The 17,988-nt window shown below is 48.0% G+C and overlaps 1 protein-coding gene across 3 annotated transcripts in view; it reads left to right on the plus strand.

Annotated features, from left to right (window-relative positions):
* FPGS (folylpolyglutamate synthase) overlaps positions 1 to 17,988 on the plus strand; it is a 41,274-nt gene extending 23,286 nt beyond the window's left edge. Inside the window, exons 6-15 of one of the 3 annotated variants that reach the window (XM_033137436.1) lie at positions 861 to 938; positions 2,831 to 2,892; positions 3,881 to 3,983; positions 4,975 to 5,052; positions 5,869 to 6,016; positions 9,100 to 9,201; positions 11,968 to 12,118; positions 12,368 to 12,443; positions 15,075 to 15,141; positions 17,347 to 17,966. In XM_033137436.1, coding sequence (XP_032993327.1) covers positions 861 to 938; positions 2,831 to 2,892; positions 3,881 to 3,983; positions 4,975 to 5,052; positions 5,869 to 6,016; positions 9,100 to 9,201; positions 11,968 to 12,118; positions 12,368 to 12,443; positions 15,075 to 15,141; positions 17,347 to 17,783 — 1,302 coding nt within the window. In that variant the 3' untranslated portion in view covers positions 17,784 to 17,966. Of the gene's footprint in view, positions 1 to 860; positions 939 to 2,830; positions 2,893 to 3,880; positions 3,984 to 4,974; positions 5,053 to 5,868; positions 6,017 to 9,099; positions 9,202 to 11,967; positions 12,119 to 12,367; positions 12,444 to 15,074; positions 15,142 to 17,346 lie in introns of all 3 variants that reach the window. The other 2 variants (XM_033137437.1, XM_033137435.1) reach the window with 2 other exon arrangements.

Consider the following 17,988-nt stretch of genomic DNA (forward strand, 5'->3'; position numbering starts at 1 on the left):
TTTTTAAAAAATAAAATAAAAGTATTCAAAAGTTAACAAAATGTTGCTATAAAATATTTCTGGAACTGTGTTGCATAAAGTTTGAGTGAGAAAATAGTTCACATAATTCTGTGATTGTTTTTGCTGTAAAAGCATTTAAATAAACAGAAACTTTTAATTGTATGCTTTGGTAGATTTGTGCTTGGTGGTTTTATATTGACACTAGATAGACATTAAGCCCGTTAAATTAATGGGCACTAGAACGTATGTGGTCTATGGTATAGATCACACTAGTGGTTTTTTTTTCCAAAAAAAAAATAAAAAAAATAGTTTGTCCTACAGAATTTCAGAGGCGACTCTGCCTCAATGTTAGTTATAGGAACTTTGTCAGCTCTGCGTCCCTGTTGCCCTAGCAACGTCGGGGACATGCGCAGAGCTGACTCAGCGGCTCTTGCTTATCTCGTATAAGTCACCGCTTAGAAGTGCGTCCACGCAAGCGCACACCCGCCGCTTCAACAGTTTCGCCCGGCCGCCCGAAGTCTCTGCGCTCCAAGTCCCAACGGCTGTCCGTGGGGCACATGCGCAGTAGCGCAATCCCACGGACACAGGGACTGGACGCAGAGACACTTGCACTTTATCATAGTGGATAGCTGTATGAAAATAAAAGACTACTGTCTGGGAAAAAAAATTTAATTCTAGCTTTGCTGTTGGACTATGCACAACAGTTTGAAAGTCTCCTGCACTACGGAGCCCAGAGTGCACATCTCAAGGAAACCCAGTTTGGCTGATTAATGGTGAACAAAGAGAGGCTTTGTTTTGGGGCATAGATTGCCCATTGGTGAATTGCAGTCCTCCTAACCCGCAGCTTGCTTTCTCCGAAGGTTCCTGAACATCCAGCCATGCCTGCCTACTTCCGTTTCCTCACCATTATGGCTTTCCATGTCTTCTTGCAGGAAAAGGTACACCTTGCAGACTCATTCATTAACACTGACCAGAGTGAGACTCTCCTTTGGGTCTAAGCCACATTGACACCATATGTTTAAAGTACTATGACTCTACTTTGAACAGCTGTGGCTTCCCCCAAGGAATTATGGGAGCTGTAGTCCGTTAAAGGTGAGAGTTTTTAGGAGGCCTCTATTCCTCTCACAGAGCTGGAGTTGCCTGAGTAGTTTAAAAACAAGTCCTTCCTTCACAGGGAACTCTAGGAATTGTAGCTCCCATAATTCTTTGGTGAAAGCCATGTTTAAAGTAGTATCATGGTGCTTTAAATTCATGGTGTATGGATACATTGCAGTTATGCCTTGTCCCAGTATACCTGAAGGAGCGTCTCCATCCCCATCATTCTGCCTGGACACTGAGGTCCAGCGCCGAGGGCCTTCTGGCGGTTCCCTCACTGCGAGAAGCAAAGCTACAGGGAACCAGGCAGAGGGCCTTCTCGGTAGTGGCGCCCGCCCTGTGGAACGCCCTCCCACCAGATGTCAAAGAGATAAACAACTACTTGATATTTAGAAGACATCTGAAGGCAGCCCTGTTTAGGGAAGTTTTTAATGTGTGATATTTTAATATATTTTTTATCTTTGTTGGAAACCGCCCAGAGTGGCTAGGGAAACCCAGCTAGATTAGTAGTAGTAGTAGTAGTAGTAGTGTGGCATCTCAGCCTTTAAGGTGCTGTGCCGGACATGGAGGAAGTGGTCGTGCTTTGGTAGGCATGCAGAAGATCCCAGGTTAAGTCCTCAGGTTGGGCTGAGAGAGGACCCTGCCAGAAATCATGGAGAACATTGCTGCCACTCGGTGTAGACAATACTGAAATAGGTGGACCAATAGTTTGACTTGGTATAAGGCAGCTTCCTATGTTCCTTAGGAGCTTGGTGGCATTGCTAGCATGGCCCTTTAAAGAAAAGGAGATCAGACAGATTACTGCAGGCTTCCTCAAACTTGGCCCTCCAGCTGTTTTTGGCCTACAACTCCCATGATCCCTAGCTAGCAGGACCAGTGGTCAGGGATGATGGGAATTGTAGTCTCAAAAAATCTGGAAGGCCGAGGTTGAGGAAGCAGGGATTAGTTGAAGATGGAAGCCTGTCAATGGCTCCTAGTCATGGTAAATGGGATTTACAGCAAAATATTTCCATTCCTCCCTGTTCCTCTCAGAAGAGTACTCCTGCTTTATGGCTTGCACAGCCTGGAACAGGAGCCTTGTTTTTATGTTTTGTCACCACAAAAGAGGGCACAGATGCATACATATTAGCACATGCAAATATTATGTGAGTCAGTGCAATTTTAGAGATAATGGCTGTAATTTTAATGGAAAACTCACCTTAGTGTGGAAGACTGTGAATGTGTGATTGATTGATTGATTGATTGATTGGTTGCTTAGTCTGCTGTCCAGGTGCTAACTATAACTTCAAGGCCCTAACCTGTTCTACCTTAGTTATCAGATTTGACTGGACAACCCCCCAACAGATGACACTTTCAAATAGAGGACTGTCCTCTGTAGGGAAGGTCATGTGGCCACCCTCCTTATAATGTTGTTGAGGTGTATCCAGTTTTTAGAGTGAGAGAGGGATAAAGGATGTCCTGCCCCTTGAGATTCCATGCTGTACTTTATGGTGCAGGGGTAACCAATATGGCATCCTCCAGAAGTTGCTGGAGACCAACTCTCATTAGTCCCGGAAGGTGTCTTTAAGGCCAACCTTCCCCCAGCTTGGAGGATTTCCATATCTCTTGAACCCCCCATCAGCTCCAGCCAGCATGACCCAGGGGTCAGAGACAATGGAAGTTGTAGTCCAACTTCCCCTGGAGTCTTCCTGCTCTGTGTACATACTTTGCTGATATGCAACTTTCTTCTTCCCAGGTAGACCTAGCAGTCATGGAAGTTGGCATTGGTGGTGCATATGACTGCACCAATATTATCAGGTAGGGCATGTGTGTGTGCTTCGAAATGGTTGTCATCTTCTTGCTGGGAAATGCTTGGAATGCCATCTCAGAAAAAAAGAATATTAAGCAGTTTCTTGCTTCCCTAATGAGTGGGCACAGTTCGCCAAGCAGTTTCTCACTGGTGTGTGTGCCCCATTTCATAATAATAATAACAATAACAATAATAATAATAATAATAATTATTATCATCATCATCATCATCTATTTCCTTTCCCACCTTTTCTCCAAGGGGCTAATGATGAATACACATGGCCCTCCCGCTCCACATTATACCCTTACAATAACCCGGTGAGGTAGGTTAGGCAGAGAGACTGTTCCTGGCTCAGTTCCACCCAACTGAGGCTCATGACTGAGTGGAGATACAGCCCCAGGACTCTCAGTCTTTTGCTCACTGCATCACACTGGCTTTCAGCATATCAGCTAGTTGTTGTTGTTGTTATTACTACTACTATATATAATCGCTTACAGTCTTAAGGGACATGGCATAAAAGGCAAAACAAATGTGAAGGAAGAGAACGACAGGCAAGTTCAGGCACCAGAGTGTGACAAGATTACGTAACTTAAGATGGAGAATGATTGCTGGTGCTGGCAGTTTCGGGAAGGGAGGAACCAAATTGGACAGTCGGTACCACGCTTGCTGGTACACCTTTCCTCTGGTGCAACTAGGAGAAATGCAGGCAGTTCTGGAGCTGGTTCGCCTGCCCCATGTAGCGCAATAGCACCAACTTGCAGGAATTGTGGGCTAGCTTGCAGCAGCCCTATTCTCATCGTACGGGTCTGTCATCGCGCAAGCTACCTCAGAGAGGAATGGCGAGTAAAGGGGAGGTGTCCACTGACCTCTGTGTTTGCTCGAAAGAGGTGTGTGTGTGTGTGTGCACTTGGACCCCATTGCCATTGGTTTGGATACAGCAGAGTCCCCAAGCCCAAGGAGAGGGGACGCCTTTCTCACACCTTCTCTTCCTTGTAGGAAACCGGTTGTGTGTGGGGTTTCCTCGCTGGGTATCGACCACACCAGCATCTTGGGTGACACCATTGAGAAGATTGCCTGGCAGAAGGGAGGCATCTTCAAGGTAAGGTCTTAATGTCCTTAGGTGAGAGGTCTTTATTACCTCAGGTGAAACATGGGCATGAAATGGGTGGGGAAGGGGTCTGCTGCTGTTGGGTTGTTTTTGTTTAGTGGACCTATATTTCTGTACAGGTTTATTTGCTAGCTATTCCTTGTTTCAATGTTGGAGTGTTTTTATCGGAATGAGAATAGAGTGGATGGAGGGATTGTAAGGAGAGTAGTTGTATATGTGGGGTTGTGTGTTCATATTCATTTTGTGTACTGTGTGAAAGTTTTTTTTGTAATTTGGATTCATGCATATTTTGTAATTTAATATTTTTTAAATTATAAATCGTACTTATGCTGCATTGTGATGTATCTATCGTCTGTCTACCACCATATCATCTATCTGTCTGTCTGTCTCTCTGTCTATCTATCCACACACATAAATTGATGTTTCACATTTGAACTGTGCAGTTGTTTTAGGCCACATTCACACCATTCACACCTCTGAGTTTGAACCTTTGAATGCTTCCCCAGCCACTCGCCCCCATTGGACCTGCTTTGCCCGTGGAGTGTTTTCCCCGGGCTGGAATATATCCCTAAACTCTCGTAATTCCTCTTGCTTCTGTGGATAGATGGAGGATAGAGAGGGCTCTGCAAGTGTGTGCAGAAGCCAGCCTGTTGTGCACCCCTGGCATGTGGCCCTCGGGAGGGTTGTCCAGAAGGAAAGGTGGCCCTTGAGCTGAAAAATGTTTCCCATCCCTGATGTAACAGAACCTGGCTTCCCACACACCCCAGCAGCCCACACAGAATGTATGTTGCCACCTCCTGCTGAGCTTTGGCGCACTGCAACTTGGTGGAATATGGTCAGGCTGCATTTAGCAGCAGAATCTCTCTCTCTCTCTCTCTCTCTCTCTCTCTCTCTCTCTCTCTCTCTCTCTGTGTGTGTGTGTGTGTCCCCTTTTCTAGTGCTATGAGGCTGCTGCTTTATTCTTTCTTGGCTTGCTTTTCAGCCTGGAGTGCCGGCATTCACTGTTCCTCAGCCAGAGCGGCCCTTAGATGTCCTGAGAGAGCGAGCTGAGAAGAGCTCAGTAAGAAATTTCAAAAAATACGCCCCTATGTCCTTAGCCTCCTTCTCAGAACATGAGTCCCTCCTGGTGTGTGAAAAGTGTGTGTGTGTGTGGGGTGGGGATATGGAAACCTAGTTCCATGAAGAAATGCCCAATGGAGTGGACATTTTAGCTTGGAGAAGAGAAAACTGAGGTAAACATGGAGGTGAGCCCAGTGTGGTGTAGTGGTTAAGAGCAGTGGCCTCGTAATCTGGTGAACCGGGTTTGCGTCTCCGCTCCTCCACCTACAGCTGCTGGGTGACCTTGGGCTACTCACACTTCTCTGAGGTCTCTCAGCCCCACTCACCTCACAGAGTGTTTGTTGTGGGGAAGGAAGGGAAAGGAGATGGTTAGTCGCTTTGAGACTCCTTCGGGTAGTGATAAAGCGGAATATCAAATCCAAACTCTTCACCAGCCCTGGTGCCCTCCAGATGTTTTGGACCACAACCCGTACCAGCCCCAACCAGCTTTAGCCCAAAACATATGAAGGGCACCAGGTTAGTGAAGGCAGCTGTGCATGAAGCGCTGCCGTGTGTAATAGGGAAAGATCTTGTCTCTGGTATCACCCAGGGGAGGATAGGTAGATTTCAGGTGAACATCTAGAACCTTAATGACAACAACACCAGTTCAGCAATGGGACAGTGCATATTTGCAGCAGGGGCAAAGCAAAGTTAGGGTTAAAAACCACTGGTTTATGTTGGGTGTTATCCACGTGGGCAGTCTAGTTTCCCACGTGGCTGGTTGGGACTGCTAGCTTGGAGTGGATAACTGGAGGGTGGAGGCCTTTGTCTTCTGCAGTGCCAGCTCTACCTGTGCCCTGACCTGGATGCCTTCGAAGAGGATGGAAAGCCTCTTCCACTGGGATTGGCGGGTGACCACCAGCGCTCCAATGCTGCCTTGGCCCTACAGCTCTCTCACATGTGGCTTGGACAGCAGGGGTATCTGGGTGAGTGGAAGGAGTCATTTTTCACTTTTGGGGGTAGGGCGGGGAGGGGCTGTGCTCCTCAGAACAGCTTCCAATCCATAACTGGAATGCTCAGGTATATGAGGGAGTAGCCGTGAGAATATGTCATGCTGCAATGTTGGAAAAGTATACAGCTCCACTGTCATGTCTGAATCGACTCTGTACGTAGCAGCAAAGCAAGGGTGGGGGTCCACAGGCCTGGGAGCAAAATGTGGCCCTCCAGGCCATTCTGTCTGGCCCTCAGCACTCTTTCCGGGCCACATGCCACCCCCAGCTACATGTCTTGCAAACCCTACCTTGCAGCCTCTTTGAAAGATTATTCTTGCCATGCTGGAATGTGTTCTTGGACTCTGATAATGCCTCTTGCTTGCCTGCATGGAAGATAGAGAAGCCTGTGCTAAGTCTTTGTAGAAACCAGCATGTTGTGTTGTTCCTGCTTGTAAAAGCAGTTGGTGGCTCTTGTTGCATTAGTCAATGGGCCAGAGTGTCCTTTACAGTGGTGAGGGTAGCTGATGGGTCTCAAGCCCTCAGTGAGTTAGGGACTTGTCTATCCCCTGCATGTGAAGACAGGCTCTAGCAGATTGAGCGGATGGGTAGGTCCAGCGGTCAAGAAGGCGGTTTCTGTACCTGCTGCAGAGAGAAGTGAGATGAGGTTCATCAACCTGGGAAGGTAGCCCATATAGGAGGAGGAGGAGGAGGAAGAGGAAATCTCTGACCCTAAACTTCCACAGCCTTGCAGGTTATATCTTCAGGAGAAGAAAACGCTAAGGAGTAAACCCTACACAAATCCAGAGTGAAGGCCATAAGATGGTTGGATGGCACCTTGTACACCTCCTTTTGGCAACACTCTGCAGCCAAGTGGGGGCCATATGCTTTCCTTTCCTTTGGACCATATCAGCGAAGCCGAGGGGTGTTCTTGTTGTCTGGCCAGCCCAGGACCTCCATACACACTGCCCAGGCTCGCTCCTACAGTCCCTGGGGCAGTTGGAGCTGAGTGTTTCCTTTAAGACAGGGAGGGGGCAAGTGAGCTCCTTGCAGCTTCTCCTTTCGGAGTGGTGGCCTTATTCTTCCTGGAAGCGAAGGGCACGTAGCCTCCCAGTGACCCCCTGGTTACCAGAGATTGCAAGTGGAGAAATTTGCTCTTGTGTTCCGCCTCTGCTCGTAGACTTCACATTGAAGCATCTGGTTGGTCACTGTGAGAACTGGGTGCTTGAGTAGATGGGTCTGTGGTCTGATCCAGCAACCAGGCTCCTCAGCTGTCCTTGTGTATGCTTCTCTTCTTGTCACTGGAGGCTGGGCAAGCAGGGCCATGCCACCCCACAACCTTAGTCTGCTCTCAGCCAGCACCCACCTGCCTGCCTTCCTACTCGCATTGAGGCCAGGGGTTGGTGCTGATGGCAAGCTTCCTCCCCTTGAGTCTCAGTGTTGCACCTTGCAGAACGGAGCAGGAGGAGAATGGGGACAAACTAAGACTAGTTGGCTGTGGCTGCCATTGGCTGTGGCACCACCTGCTGTTTGTCTCCTTGCCTTCCACCCTACCAGCTCTAACAGACACCACCCATCACTGCTTCTGTTCTTCAGTGTCTGGGCATGCAGAAGATCACAGGTTCGATCCCTGTCACCTCCAGGTAAGGCTGGGGAACAGTTCTCTGCTTGAAACCCTTGAGAGCCACTGTCAGTAAATGCTGACTACATACTGTGCAGGATGGGCAAGCGGTCTCACTCGAATAAGGCAGCCCCCCTATGGTCCTCACTCAGTTACGCGTAAATTTGACTTATTATCTTGACATTGTTGTGTTTTAATTTTGAAATTCACGTACAGCACAACAAATAGGCTGTATGAAACAGTATTTTAGAATCTAGTCTTTTAAAAGCCATCTGTTAGCTGGCACCATCCACATGTGAGGATAATTGGATGTGTAGGAAACTAACTTTCCCTGGGGCTATAGTTGGGAAGAGGGTGAACTGATACCAGTCCACTTTGCAAGGTTGTTATAAAGGTAATGCCTTTAATTTTAAAGATTTAGGTCCTGCCTTTTCTGTTTTAATCACAAACGCTTTAAAGTGGCTAAGTCTGATATAATAATAATAATAATAATAATAATAATAATAATAATAATAATAATAATAATTTCTTATTTATACCCCACCCATCTGGCTGGGTTTCCCCAGCCACTCTGTGCAGCTCCCAACAGAATATTAAAAGCACAATAAAATGTCAAACATCAAAAACTAGAGTACCGTATTTTCCAGCGTATAAGACGACCCCCACCTTTTCCAGTTAAAATATAGAGTTTGAGATATACTCGACCGCAGATTCTCCACCCAGCGTATAAGACGACCCCCGACTTTTGAGAAGATTTTCCTGGATTAAAAAGTAGTCTTGTATGCCAGAATATACAGTATGCACCACTCTGGTGAGACAGTCCACAGGCAGGTAGCATCTCAGCCTGTGTACCAGATGGAGCTGATAAACAGCTGCCCTGGACACAGAATTGACTTGCGCCTCCACGGACAGCTGTGAGTCCAAAATGACTCCCAGGCTGCGCACCTGGTCCTTCAGGGGCACAGTTACCCCATTCAGGACCAGGGAGTCCTCCACACCTGCCCGCCCCCTGTCCCCCCAAAAACAGTACTTCTGTCTTGTCAGGATTCAACCTCAGTCTGTTAGCTGCCATCCATCTGCCTCCAGACACTGACACAGGACCTTCACCGCCTTCACTGGTTCTGATTTAAAAGAGAGGTAGAATGCAAAAGTCTGGAGTTTTTGTAGAGTTTTGTGCCTCTCAAGGACCTCCTCCTCCTCCTCCTTGCTGATTTTTAAAAATATCTTTTTAACAGTGGCTTAAATGGGGCTCAAGATACAAGTTCTCCTTTATTAATTTAGTGATAGCCTCATCTGCTGCCTCTGATTGCTGTTTTTGTTTTTCTCATCAGCCACCCCTTAGCGTGTTTGTGCTGAAGGCTTTGGGATATAAATAAATGAATTTTAAAAAATTAGGATTGCAGCAGACACTGAGTGTTAACTAACAGAGAAGGGGGTGGCTTTTTCTGTGTATTGACAGATATTGGTGAGCTGAAGGCCCCACGGTTGAGCTCAGAGCTGCCAGCAAAGAGATCTCCACCGTTGGCCCCTGCCTTCAAGCCAGGAGAAGCCATGCTGCAAGGTGAGCTTCTCCTTCTCTCTTAGCTCCTCCAATGCTCTAAAAAAAGGGGGTCACGGGCCTTTCTCTTGGCTGTTTTCCCACAAACTGCTTTTGACTTTTGGCAAGCGGTGGTTTGACCCAGTGTGAACATTTCTCTTTTCACATAAAGTAAACAACAGCGTGGACACGTTTTAGCCTCCTTGGCTTTCCCGTCAAAGACCTCAAAGGATGCAGCTCCCACGCAAATGGATGCAGAAGGCAAGGCGTGGTAGGAAAAGAATGAATTAAAAAATATTTAATTGCTCAAGTCCAAGGTCGCAGCAAGAATTGTGGCTTGCTCTCCCACAGAACTTGAGGAAATCAACAATGTATGCTTTCGAGGTGGCGATTCCTATCTTGGTGTGTTCTGCTGCTGTTCAGTCAGTTCCCACATTAGACAAAGGAGGGAGAGTGCAGAGTACGTGCTTTCCCCAGGCTCCAGCACCTGCAGTTAACGCCACGGTGGCTAACTTGCGGCCCCTCCAGATGTTGGATTCCCAACTCTCATCAGGCCCAACCAGCATGGCCAAAGCTCAGGGATGATGGGTGTTGTAGTTCAACAACATCTGGAGGACCACAGGTTATATATACACACACACACACACACAGACAGACACACATGTTTTAAAGGAGTTTGTATTTTGTGTGTGAGTGGCTGGTTGACTTTTAAAGCTCATTTTCTGAGCCTAATGTTATGAAGGAAAACATGTAAGAAACAAAGTCTACACTGCTTGATCCAGACTTTTGCAGTCAAGGAATGGTGGCAGTAATATGCTAAAACAGGTCTGGCTTCAGGCATGGGGGTGTACAGGGCAAAATTCCCTCTAGTGAACCCTTTGCTACTTTAGTGGGTTTTGTCCAGCTGACTGAGGAGGCAGTGCCCAAACAACTGGGTCCAGGAACCACTGTTTTAACTTCCTACAACGATCCTCATGCAGCATTGCGCCAAAGCTTTGTGGGAGATTAAGGCAACAGCTACTGGACCCATACACTGCACCCTCCCCAAAAAAAAAATTGGTCACTGGGCATCAGCATCAGGTTCACTTTCAGCACCTGGGGCCCTGTCAGCTGCCGCAGAGCCCTGTGTGCTGATGCCAGACCCGTGCTGAAATCAAAATCTGTGGCAGTGATTAAATCCACCATTTCACTTGCTGTATTCTGGGAACATCAAAAGTCAATGAAACACTGTGCCTGCTTCCAGAAGTTGTCCTGGTTGGGGCCTTGGTGTGTCTCCCAAGAAAAGGGCACTTCCACCACTATGGACCAGCTTCTAAGAATACTTTCTGCATGCATTGGGTTGTCCTACTCAGAGTGGGCCCATTGAAACAGATGAGCATCAGCAACTTGGTAACGTTAATTTCAGTGGGTCTACTCTGAGAATAACTTAGTTGGGTTACAGCCCAGTTGACTTTTCTTCTCTCTCCATGCCAAGGAGGTAGTCTTGGAAGGGGGTCATTTGCAGCACAGATCTGCTTTTGAAGACTCACTCGCTCAGGCATAGGCAAACTCCGGCCCTCCAGATGTTTGGGGCTACAATTCCCATCATCCCTGACCACTGGTCCTGTTAGCTAGGGATGATGGGAATTGTAGTCCCAAACATATGGAGGGCTGGAGTTTGGCTATTCCTGTACCAGCTGCTAACCGCACCTTCTCTTAGCTTGTCAAAAGGCTGGATTGCCATGAAATTAGTAGAGTGAAAGAGGAATAAATTGCTAATAGAAAAGGCCCTGTTAGCTGCATAGTCTGCAGAAGTTCACCTTATGATGCTATGGAAAAGAGCCTACATTGTGGTGGGCCTTAGCCCAGGGAACTGGGAACTGGGATGTTATCTCCACCAGCCCTCATGGACCAAGTCTGGCAAGTGAGCAGAGCCCAAAACATCTGACCGCACAGTGACATCAAATGATCTTCCCCCCTGCCTCCGAAGGTCTTGCTGTTCCATTTTCAAAGCACTGTTCTTTAAGTAATCTTGTTATATTTATAGTATTGAAATGTATTTTTTTTTGTATGTTGCTTTATTGTTACGAAATTGCTTTTTGTAGTGTTCGTTTCTTTGTTGTAGGACCCTGAGCATGATTTTTGTGTGTGGAAAAAGTGGTATAGAAATAAAACGAATGAACGAATGACTGTATTGCGGAGGAGCACGTTGAATGGGACTTTTGTGGGCACTGCAGATCACCTGCTTGGCGGTTCCTGCAAAACTCCTTTCAGCTGAACCAGGTTTTTTACATGTCCCACACTTGATGTCAAATATGCTGCTGGGTGTAGGGGGACTGGGCGTGGCTTGGCTGAAATGGACCAAACTAGGCTCAGGAGGCAGAGACTCCTCACCTTTGCTATCAAACAACTTCCTCTCAGGAGCTCACGCGGCACAAACTTTTCGGTGCTTCCAGCCTCTGTTGAAAACATATCTATTCACTAGTACCTTCCCAGGTTATTAATGCCCTGATTTTTAGCACCCTGATTGTTAATATTTTACTAATGTTTTATGGATGTGTAATTCATACAATTTTCAAAAATTACTTAGTGTTTTGTTATTGCACTGGTAGCAAATGGTTTTGGGCACTCTCTGGAGTGAAAGGCTGGGTTTTTTCCCCATTTATTTTTCTGTCTTATCGTGTGCTCCTTTCCTCGGGGGGAAATGGGGGGAGATGTAGTTAAAAATAAAGGCCTGTGTAGGTCTTGTTGTACAAGGTATTGTTCCTGCTTAGCCACCCCCACCCCCCCCCCGTCTGTTTTGCTCTCCAGGGCTACAGGCAGCCGTGTGGCTTGGTCGAAACCAGGTGCTGCACCACGGCCCTGTGACGTGGTACATCGATGGGGCCCACACCACCAGCAGTATACAGGCCTGTGTCCGCTGGTTTCGCAAAGCTGCCCTGAATGAGGAGAAGCCTGCAGAGTAAGCGATGGTTTGGCTGGGGTCTCTTTTCCTTTCTGAGCCTCCACTGCTTAGAATAAATAGCCTTATCCTGAATAAATATGTCTGGTCCTCTTTTAAACAAGTGGGTGGCCGTCCCTATACCTTGTGAGATCTTCTGGCCTTCTGTGTGTGCGTGTCTGTGGAGTGGATCTTCTTCCACTGAGCTGGGTGGTGGTGGTGGTGCTGGTGAACAGATAACGAGACCTGACTCCTTCCTTGCGTTTGCAGCGGCTCTGAAGTCCGGGTGCTCCTCTTCAACGTGACAGGCGATCGCGATACTGCCGCTATGCTTAAGCTGCTTCTGGTGAGTTTTCTTGTTTGATATTTTCCCTCTCTCTCTTAAAAAAAAGGGGGGAGTACCTCACTCTGCTTTAACATGGCTTTCAGGACAACTATCAAACCATTACAAAAATAATAATTGTCAGGGAACTGCCTCCTAGCCCACTGAGGGGAATGGAGGGTCTGTTAGCATACAGAGAGCCCCGACGCCAATTGAGCAGCAGCACCTCTTCCAGCGCAAAGAGCAGCCACACCTCCAGTGGGGAGGAAGGGGAAGGGGCCAGCCGGCAGAGGAGAGAGAGCGCTTGGGGATGCTGCAAAGAGCCTCAGCCAGCCAGGAGCGGCAAACAGGGGATCTGGTGTGGGGACGGCTTGGGGATGTTGCAGAGACCCTGCGCTCACCTCGCTCGGTTGGGCAGGAGGGAAGCACGCCATTTCGGCGCCCCAATAGCGCAGAGGGGTGAAATGCAAGGAGGGTAGGAGGAGATTTGGGGTGCCGAAGCTATTATGCTGGGGAAGGAGCCGGAATGGGCCACTCCTGGATTCTGCCAGCGACTGAGACAGACATGCTTTTTGTAGCTCTGCACTGTAAATAGTTTGCACAATAAAACTGCCAAAAGATTGTTTGGGCTCCTGCTCCGTTACTCGTGAAGCACCATCACGCGGACCTTACAATAATAGTAATAATATCAAATGATTTGGAATAGAATTGAGAAACGAAGACCAGCAGCAGCCATTAAAGCAGTAGGGGGAAATGAAATGCATGAACTTATGTGCAGAATAAATATAAGACACTTTGAATAGCCTGAGAAATAATACAGTATATGCTTCCCTGGTGTGTCCCCAGGCACGACTCCTTGAGGAAAACATTCCACAAATGAAACAAAACAAAACAAAAAATCCTTCCAGTAGCACCTTAGAGACCAACTAAGTTTGTTCTTGGTATGAGCTTTCGTGTGCATGCACACTTCTTCAGATACACTGAAACAGAATACACCAGACCTTTATATATAGTGAGAGGGTGGGAATGAGTAATACCCCTTCTGCATGCACACAAAAGCTCATACCAATAACGAACTTAGTTGGTCTCTAAGTTGCTACTGGAAGGAATTTTTTTTATTTTGTTTTGACTATGGCAGACCAAGATGGCTACCTACTTGTAACTAGAACTATGGAAGATTCCACACAAATGGGGTTTCTCCAACCCGACCTACCCCTTTAGAGGCTCTGCTTTCTGGCCAATCAGTTAGATTTGAAAATGCCAGTGCAGCCTTCGCCAAGCTGGTGCTCTTGAGATGTTTCGGGGCTGATAGGAGTTGTAAATCAAGGCTGGTGAAGGCTGCACTAGAGATGGGGCCTTATAAGAGGGGTCCCCCTCATGTGTGGAACTTCCTCCTGAGGGTCATAGGGCTGGCCCCCATCATAACTGGCTTCTGAGTGTTTCAGCTGAAATGCTCCTATCGTTATTTACACCCTTACGTTTACAACCTGCCCTTCTGCTGGTGCAGGATTCAGCAGCCAGGTTGCTCACTTGGACAAGACAGTCTGAGCACATAACACTTATCCTGGCCAAACTGCACTGTAGTGGTGCCAGTGTGGTGTAGTGGTTAAGAGCGGTAGACTCGTAATCTGGTGAACCGGGTTCGCGTCTCCGCTCCTCCACATGCAGCTGCTGAGTGACCTTGGGCTAGTCATACTTTTCTGAAGTCTCTCAGCCCCACTCACCTCACAGAGTGTTTGTTTTGGGGGAGGAAGGGAAAGGAGAATGTTAGCCGTTTTGAGACTCCTTCGGGTAGTGAAAAGCGGGATATCAAATCCAAACTCTTCTTCTTCTTCTTCTTCTTCTTCTTCTTCTTCTTCTTCTTCTTCTTCTTCTTCTTCTTCTTCTTCTGATTGATTAGTTTCCAGTGCTGGTTTTTATCTATGAAGTTTTATGCGGCTCAGCACCCCGATACTTTAAGGACCACCTCTCCTCCTGTGTGCCACCTGGAGGCACATATGGAGGTCTGCTTGGAGGCTGGCGACATGAAAAGGAAACTTTTCAGTGGTGGCTCCCCGCTTACGGAATGTTCTCCCATGGAGGCACGCATGGTCCCGTTGGTACATATATTTAAGTGCCAGGCAAAAACATGCATCTTTCATCAGGCCTTTGGCGTTTACCTATCTATGGCTTTTTTGCATGGTTGGGATCTTTTAAGGATTTTTAAAAAATGCTTGTTTTAATGTATTTGGGTTTGGGTTTTTGCTTAAAATATGGTAAGTCACTTTGAGTTGCTGCGGCAAAAAAGAAAAAGATTGACCAATAAATTTAATAAATAAGTAAGAAAACTTTATTCCTGACATGCTGTGTTTCCATATGTAAAGGTTTATTGGGGGTGGGGAACCTGTAGCCCTCCAGATGTTGTTGGAATGCAGTTTGCACAATCTCTGACCATTGGCTGTGCTAGCAGGAGCTGATGGGGGCTGGCATTCAGCAACATCTGGAGAGCCAAAGTTTCCCTGTCCCTGCTTTGTATATACTGGGGTACACTGAGACATAAGGCATGCTGTCTGAAGTGGTACAGTCCAAGCCAGACTCAACTTTTGCTTTCTCCCCTGCAGGTTTGAATCAGTGCAGTGACTGCTTTTATAATCTTTTTTCCTCTTACATTTTCAGCCTTGCCAGTTTGACTATGCCGTTTTCTGCCCCAATTTCACTGAAGTGTCCACCGTGGGGAATGCAGGTCAGTCACAGGGCAGGGTTGGTAAACCGCTAATGAAATATGGCCACATGGAGTTGGGCTAAATCAGTTGTGGGGACCTTTGGCCCCTGCATTGCAGGGGGTTGGACTAGATGACCCTTGGGCGCCTTCCAACTCTATGATTCTAGATGTTGAGCTGCAGCTCCTATCATCCCTGGCCATTGGCTGTGCTTGCCAGGAGCTGATGGGAGTTGTATTCCAGAAACATCTGGAGGGCCAAAGGTAGACCTTCTTAGCTCTGAATTCTGGCTATAATTATAATCTTTCTCCCACTCCTATAACTGCAGGTGCCCCTCATTGGTTTTCATTAGCTTAAGCGTGCAGGGTTTTATAGATTATAAATGCTGTGTTGATTTGGGAATCATACAATATGACTTTTGCTTTAATTTACTTTTTTTTTCAGTTGTTGCTTTGTTAACAGTGTTTTATAGATTGTAATTGTTTTCGCCGATGGCTTGTTTATTATGCTGTATGATTTGCGCTGTATTTGTGATGTTCTATTATGTTCTAGCATGTTGTTATCATTTATTGTTTGTAAGCCGCTTTGGGATTCAATGGCATAGAAATATAATCAGTCTAGGAAATCTAGGATGGGAAAAGTGGCCTGCCTGAGAGAGAAATGGGTTACCTTGTTTTCTGCAGGGGCGTTGCTAATGCTAGCGAAGCCGTAGGGCAGTGGTAGGCCAAATGCTGCCCCTCAGGCCTCCGCATTTTGCCAGCCAGGCCACACCCACCTGCCTTAGACACATGTGACATCCAGGTGTGGGACAGGCAACAGATGGGGCAGCACTGAAAGGTTTCCAGGTGCCACAGAGCAACTTGTGGAGTGCTGTACCTTTGCCTGTGCAGTGTGTGCTGTAGTGGCTAGAAATGCCAAAGGCTTTGAAACCAGTGTGGTGTAGTGGTTAAGAGCGGTGGACTTGTAATCTGGTGAACTGGGTTCGCGTCTCCGCTCCTCCCTCCACATTTAGCTGCTGGGTGACCTTGGGCTAGTCACACTTCTCTGAAGTCTCTCAGCCCCACTCACCTCACAGAGTGTTTGTTGTGGGGGAGGAAGGGAAAGGAGAATGTGAGCTGCTTTGAGACTCCTGAATGGGAGTGATAAAGCAGAATATCAAATCCAAACTCCTCCTATCCTCCTCCTCCTCCTCCTCCTCCTCCTCCTCCTCCTCCTCCTCCTCCTCCTCCTCTTCTAGACCCTATTCAGCCACAAAGCTCTTTAGGCCAGTTGCTATCTTTGAGCCTAACTTGCTGGCTGCTGAGAGGATAAAATTTAGGTGGGGGACCATCTGTGCTGCCCTAAAAACACACACACAAGCCTTTGGAGCTAGCCATTTGTCTGTCTAGCCCAGCATTGTCTACTCTGTCTGGCAGCAGCTCTCCAGGGTCTTGGACAGAGACACCAGCTACTTGATCCTTCCATGCCAGGGTAGGTTGAACTTGAGACCTTGTGGCATGCAGAGCAGATGCTGTGCCACTGAGCTATGCCCTTCCCCCATAAATAAGAGCTCACCTCAGTTTCTGTGGGGGGGGATCTCCTGGGCCAATGAAGCCCACCATGCCTCCTTGTTTGGCCTTTCCAAGGCTATTTTACCCAAGCCGTGCCCACCTGTCAAAGACCCTCACATCATATGATGCCCAGTTCAGGAACAGGTGGAGGTGTAGCTCCCTACTGGAAGCAGGCACTGCTGACCACTGGTGCTTGAAGAGCCCTGTGCAGGTGAAAGGTTGCCAGGTCCCATTGCTAAGTCAGGTGATTGTCAGGCGAGTGGTTCCGCCCACGAGTCAGTGCTGGCCCCTGTAGGGAAGGTGAGGTGAGGATTTATTTAGTTATTTATTGCATCCCACCTTTTTTTCCAAGCAGCCCAGGGTGGCCTGCATGATTACCCCCTTTCAATCTGAACAACAGTCCTGCGAGGTATGTGAGGCTGAGAGCCAGTGACTGCCCCCCCAAGATCGCAACCAGTGAGCTTCACGTCCTAGTGGGGATGTGAACCCTAGTCTCTACCAGGTCCTAGTCCAGTACTCTAACCACTGTACTACTTTGGCCAACCATCCATGGGAGGCTGTCCCAAAGCCACATTAGCGTGGGGCTGGGTGGGTGGGTGGCCCTGGCATCCCCGTGACTCCACCTCCTCTTCTTTCTATTTTTTCCCCCCAAAATGGTTGTTGTGTTTGGCATTGCAGATCAGCAGAACTTCAATGTCACCCTGGAGAATGTCCTGACCCGTTGCCTGCAAAACCAGAGCCACTGGAACCGCCTGATGGAGGCAAAAGTAGGCCCGGACCCTTGGCTGTCTGCCTCGCCAGAAGTGGAAGGGGTGGCTGGGTGGCTGAAGCAGGCCCCCCTGCACGGCCCCCCGCTCTTCTTGCCACCCTCGGCACGCCCACTCAACGCCAACTCCTTGGTCTTCCCTTGCATTTCCAAGGCCTTGCAGTGGATCACCCAAGGCAGGGACCCGCACTTCCAGCCCCCGGCATCCCGAGGGCTCCACCCTCACCCCGCAGCCAGCAGCGGGGCTGTCTTGCTCAAGGAAGCGGCCACCATCCAGGTCCTGGTGACGGGGAGCTTGCACCTGGTGGGCGGTGTCTTAAAGCTGCTCAACCCATCTCTTTCGGAGTAGAGGGTACTGTTCGACACACACACACCCCTCTTGAGGCCTGTGTTTGCTGCCTACTTGAAATGTCATTGGGAAGCTGGGTCACGCCTTCACACTGATTTCACTGCAGCATGCAGGTGGTGGGCTGCCTCCTGAGTCCATGGAACCTCTAATTCCTCCTTTAAAAATTTTTTCCTGATGAACATGGCACCTGAACAATACGGAATCC

The sequence above is a fragment of the Lacerta agilis genome, chromosome Z (assembly GCF_009819535.1).
Source record: "Lacerta agilis isolate rLacAgi1 chromosome Z, rLacAgi1.pri, whole genome shotgun sequence".
Lineage (NCBI taxonomy): Eukaryota > Metazoa > Chordata > Lepidosauria > Squamata > Lacertidae > Lacerta > Lacerta agilis.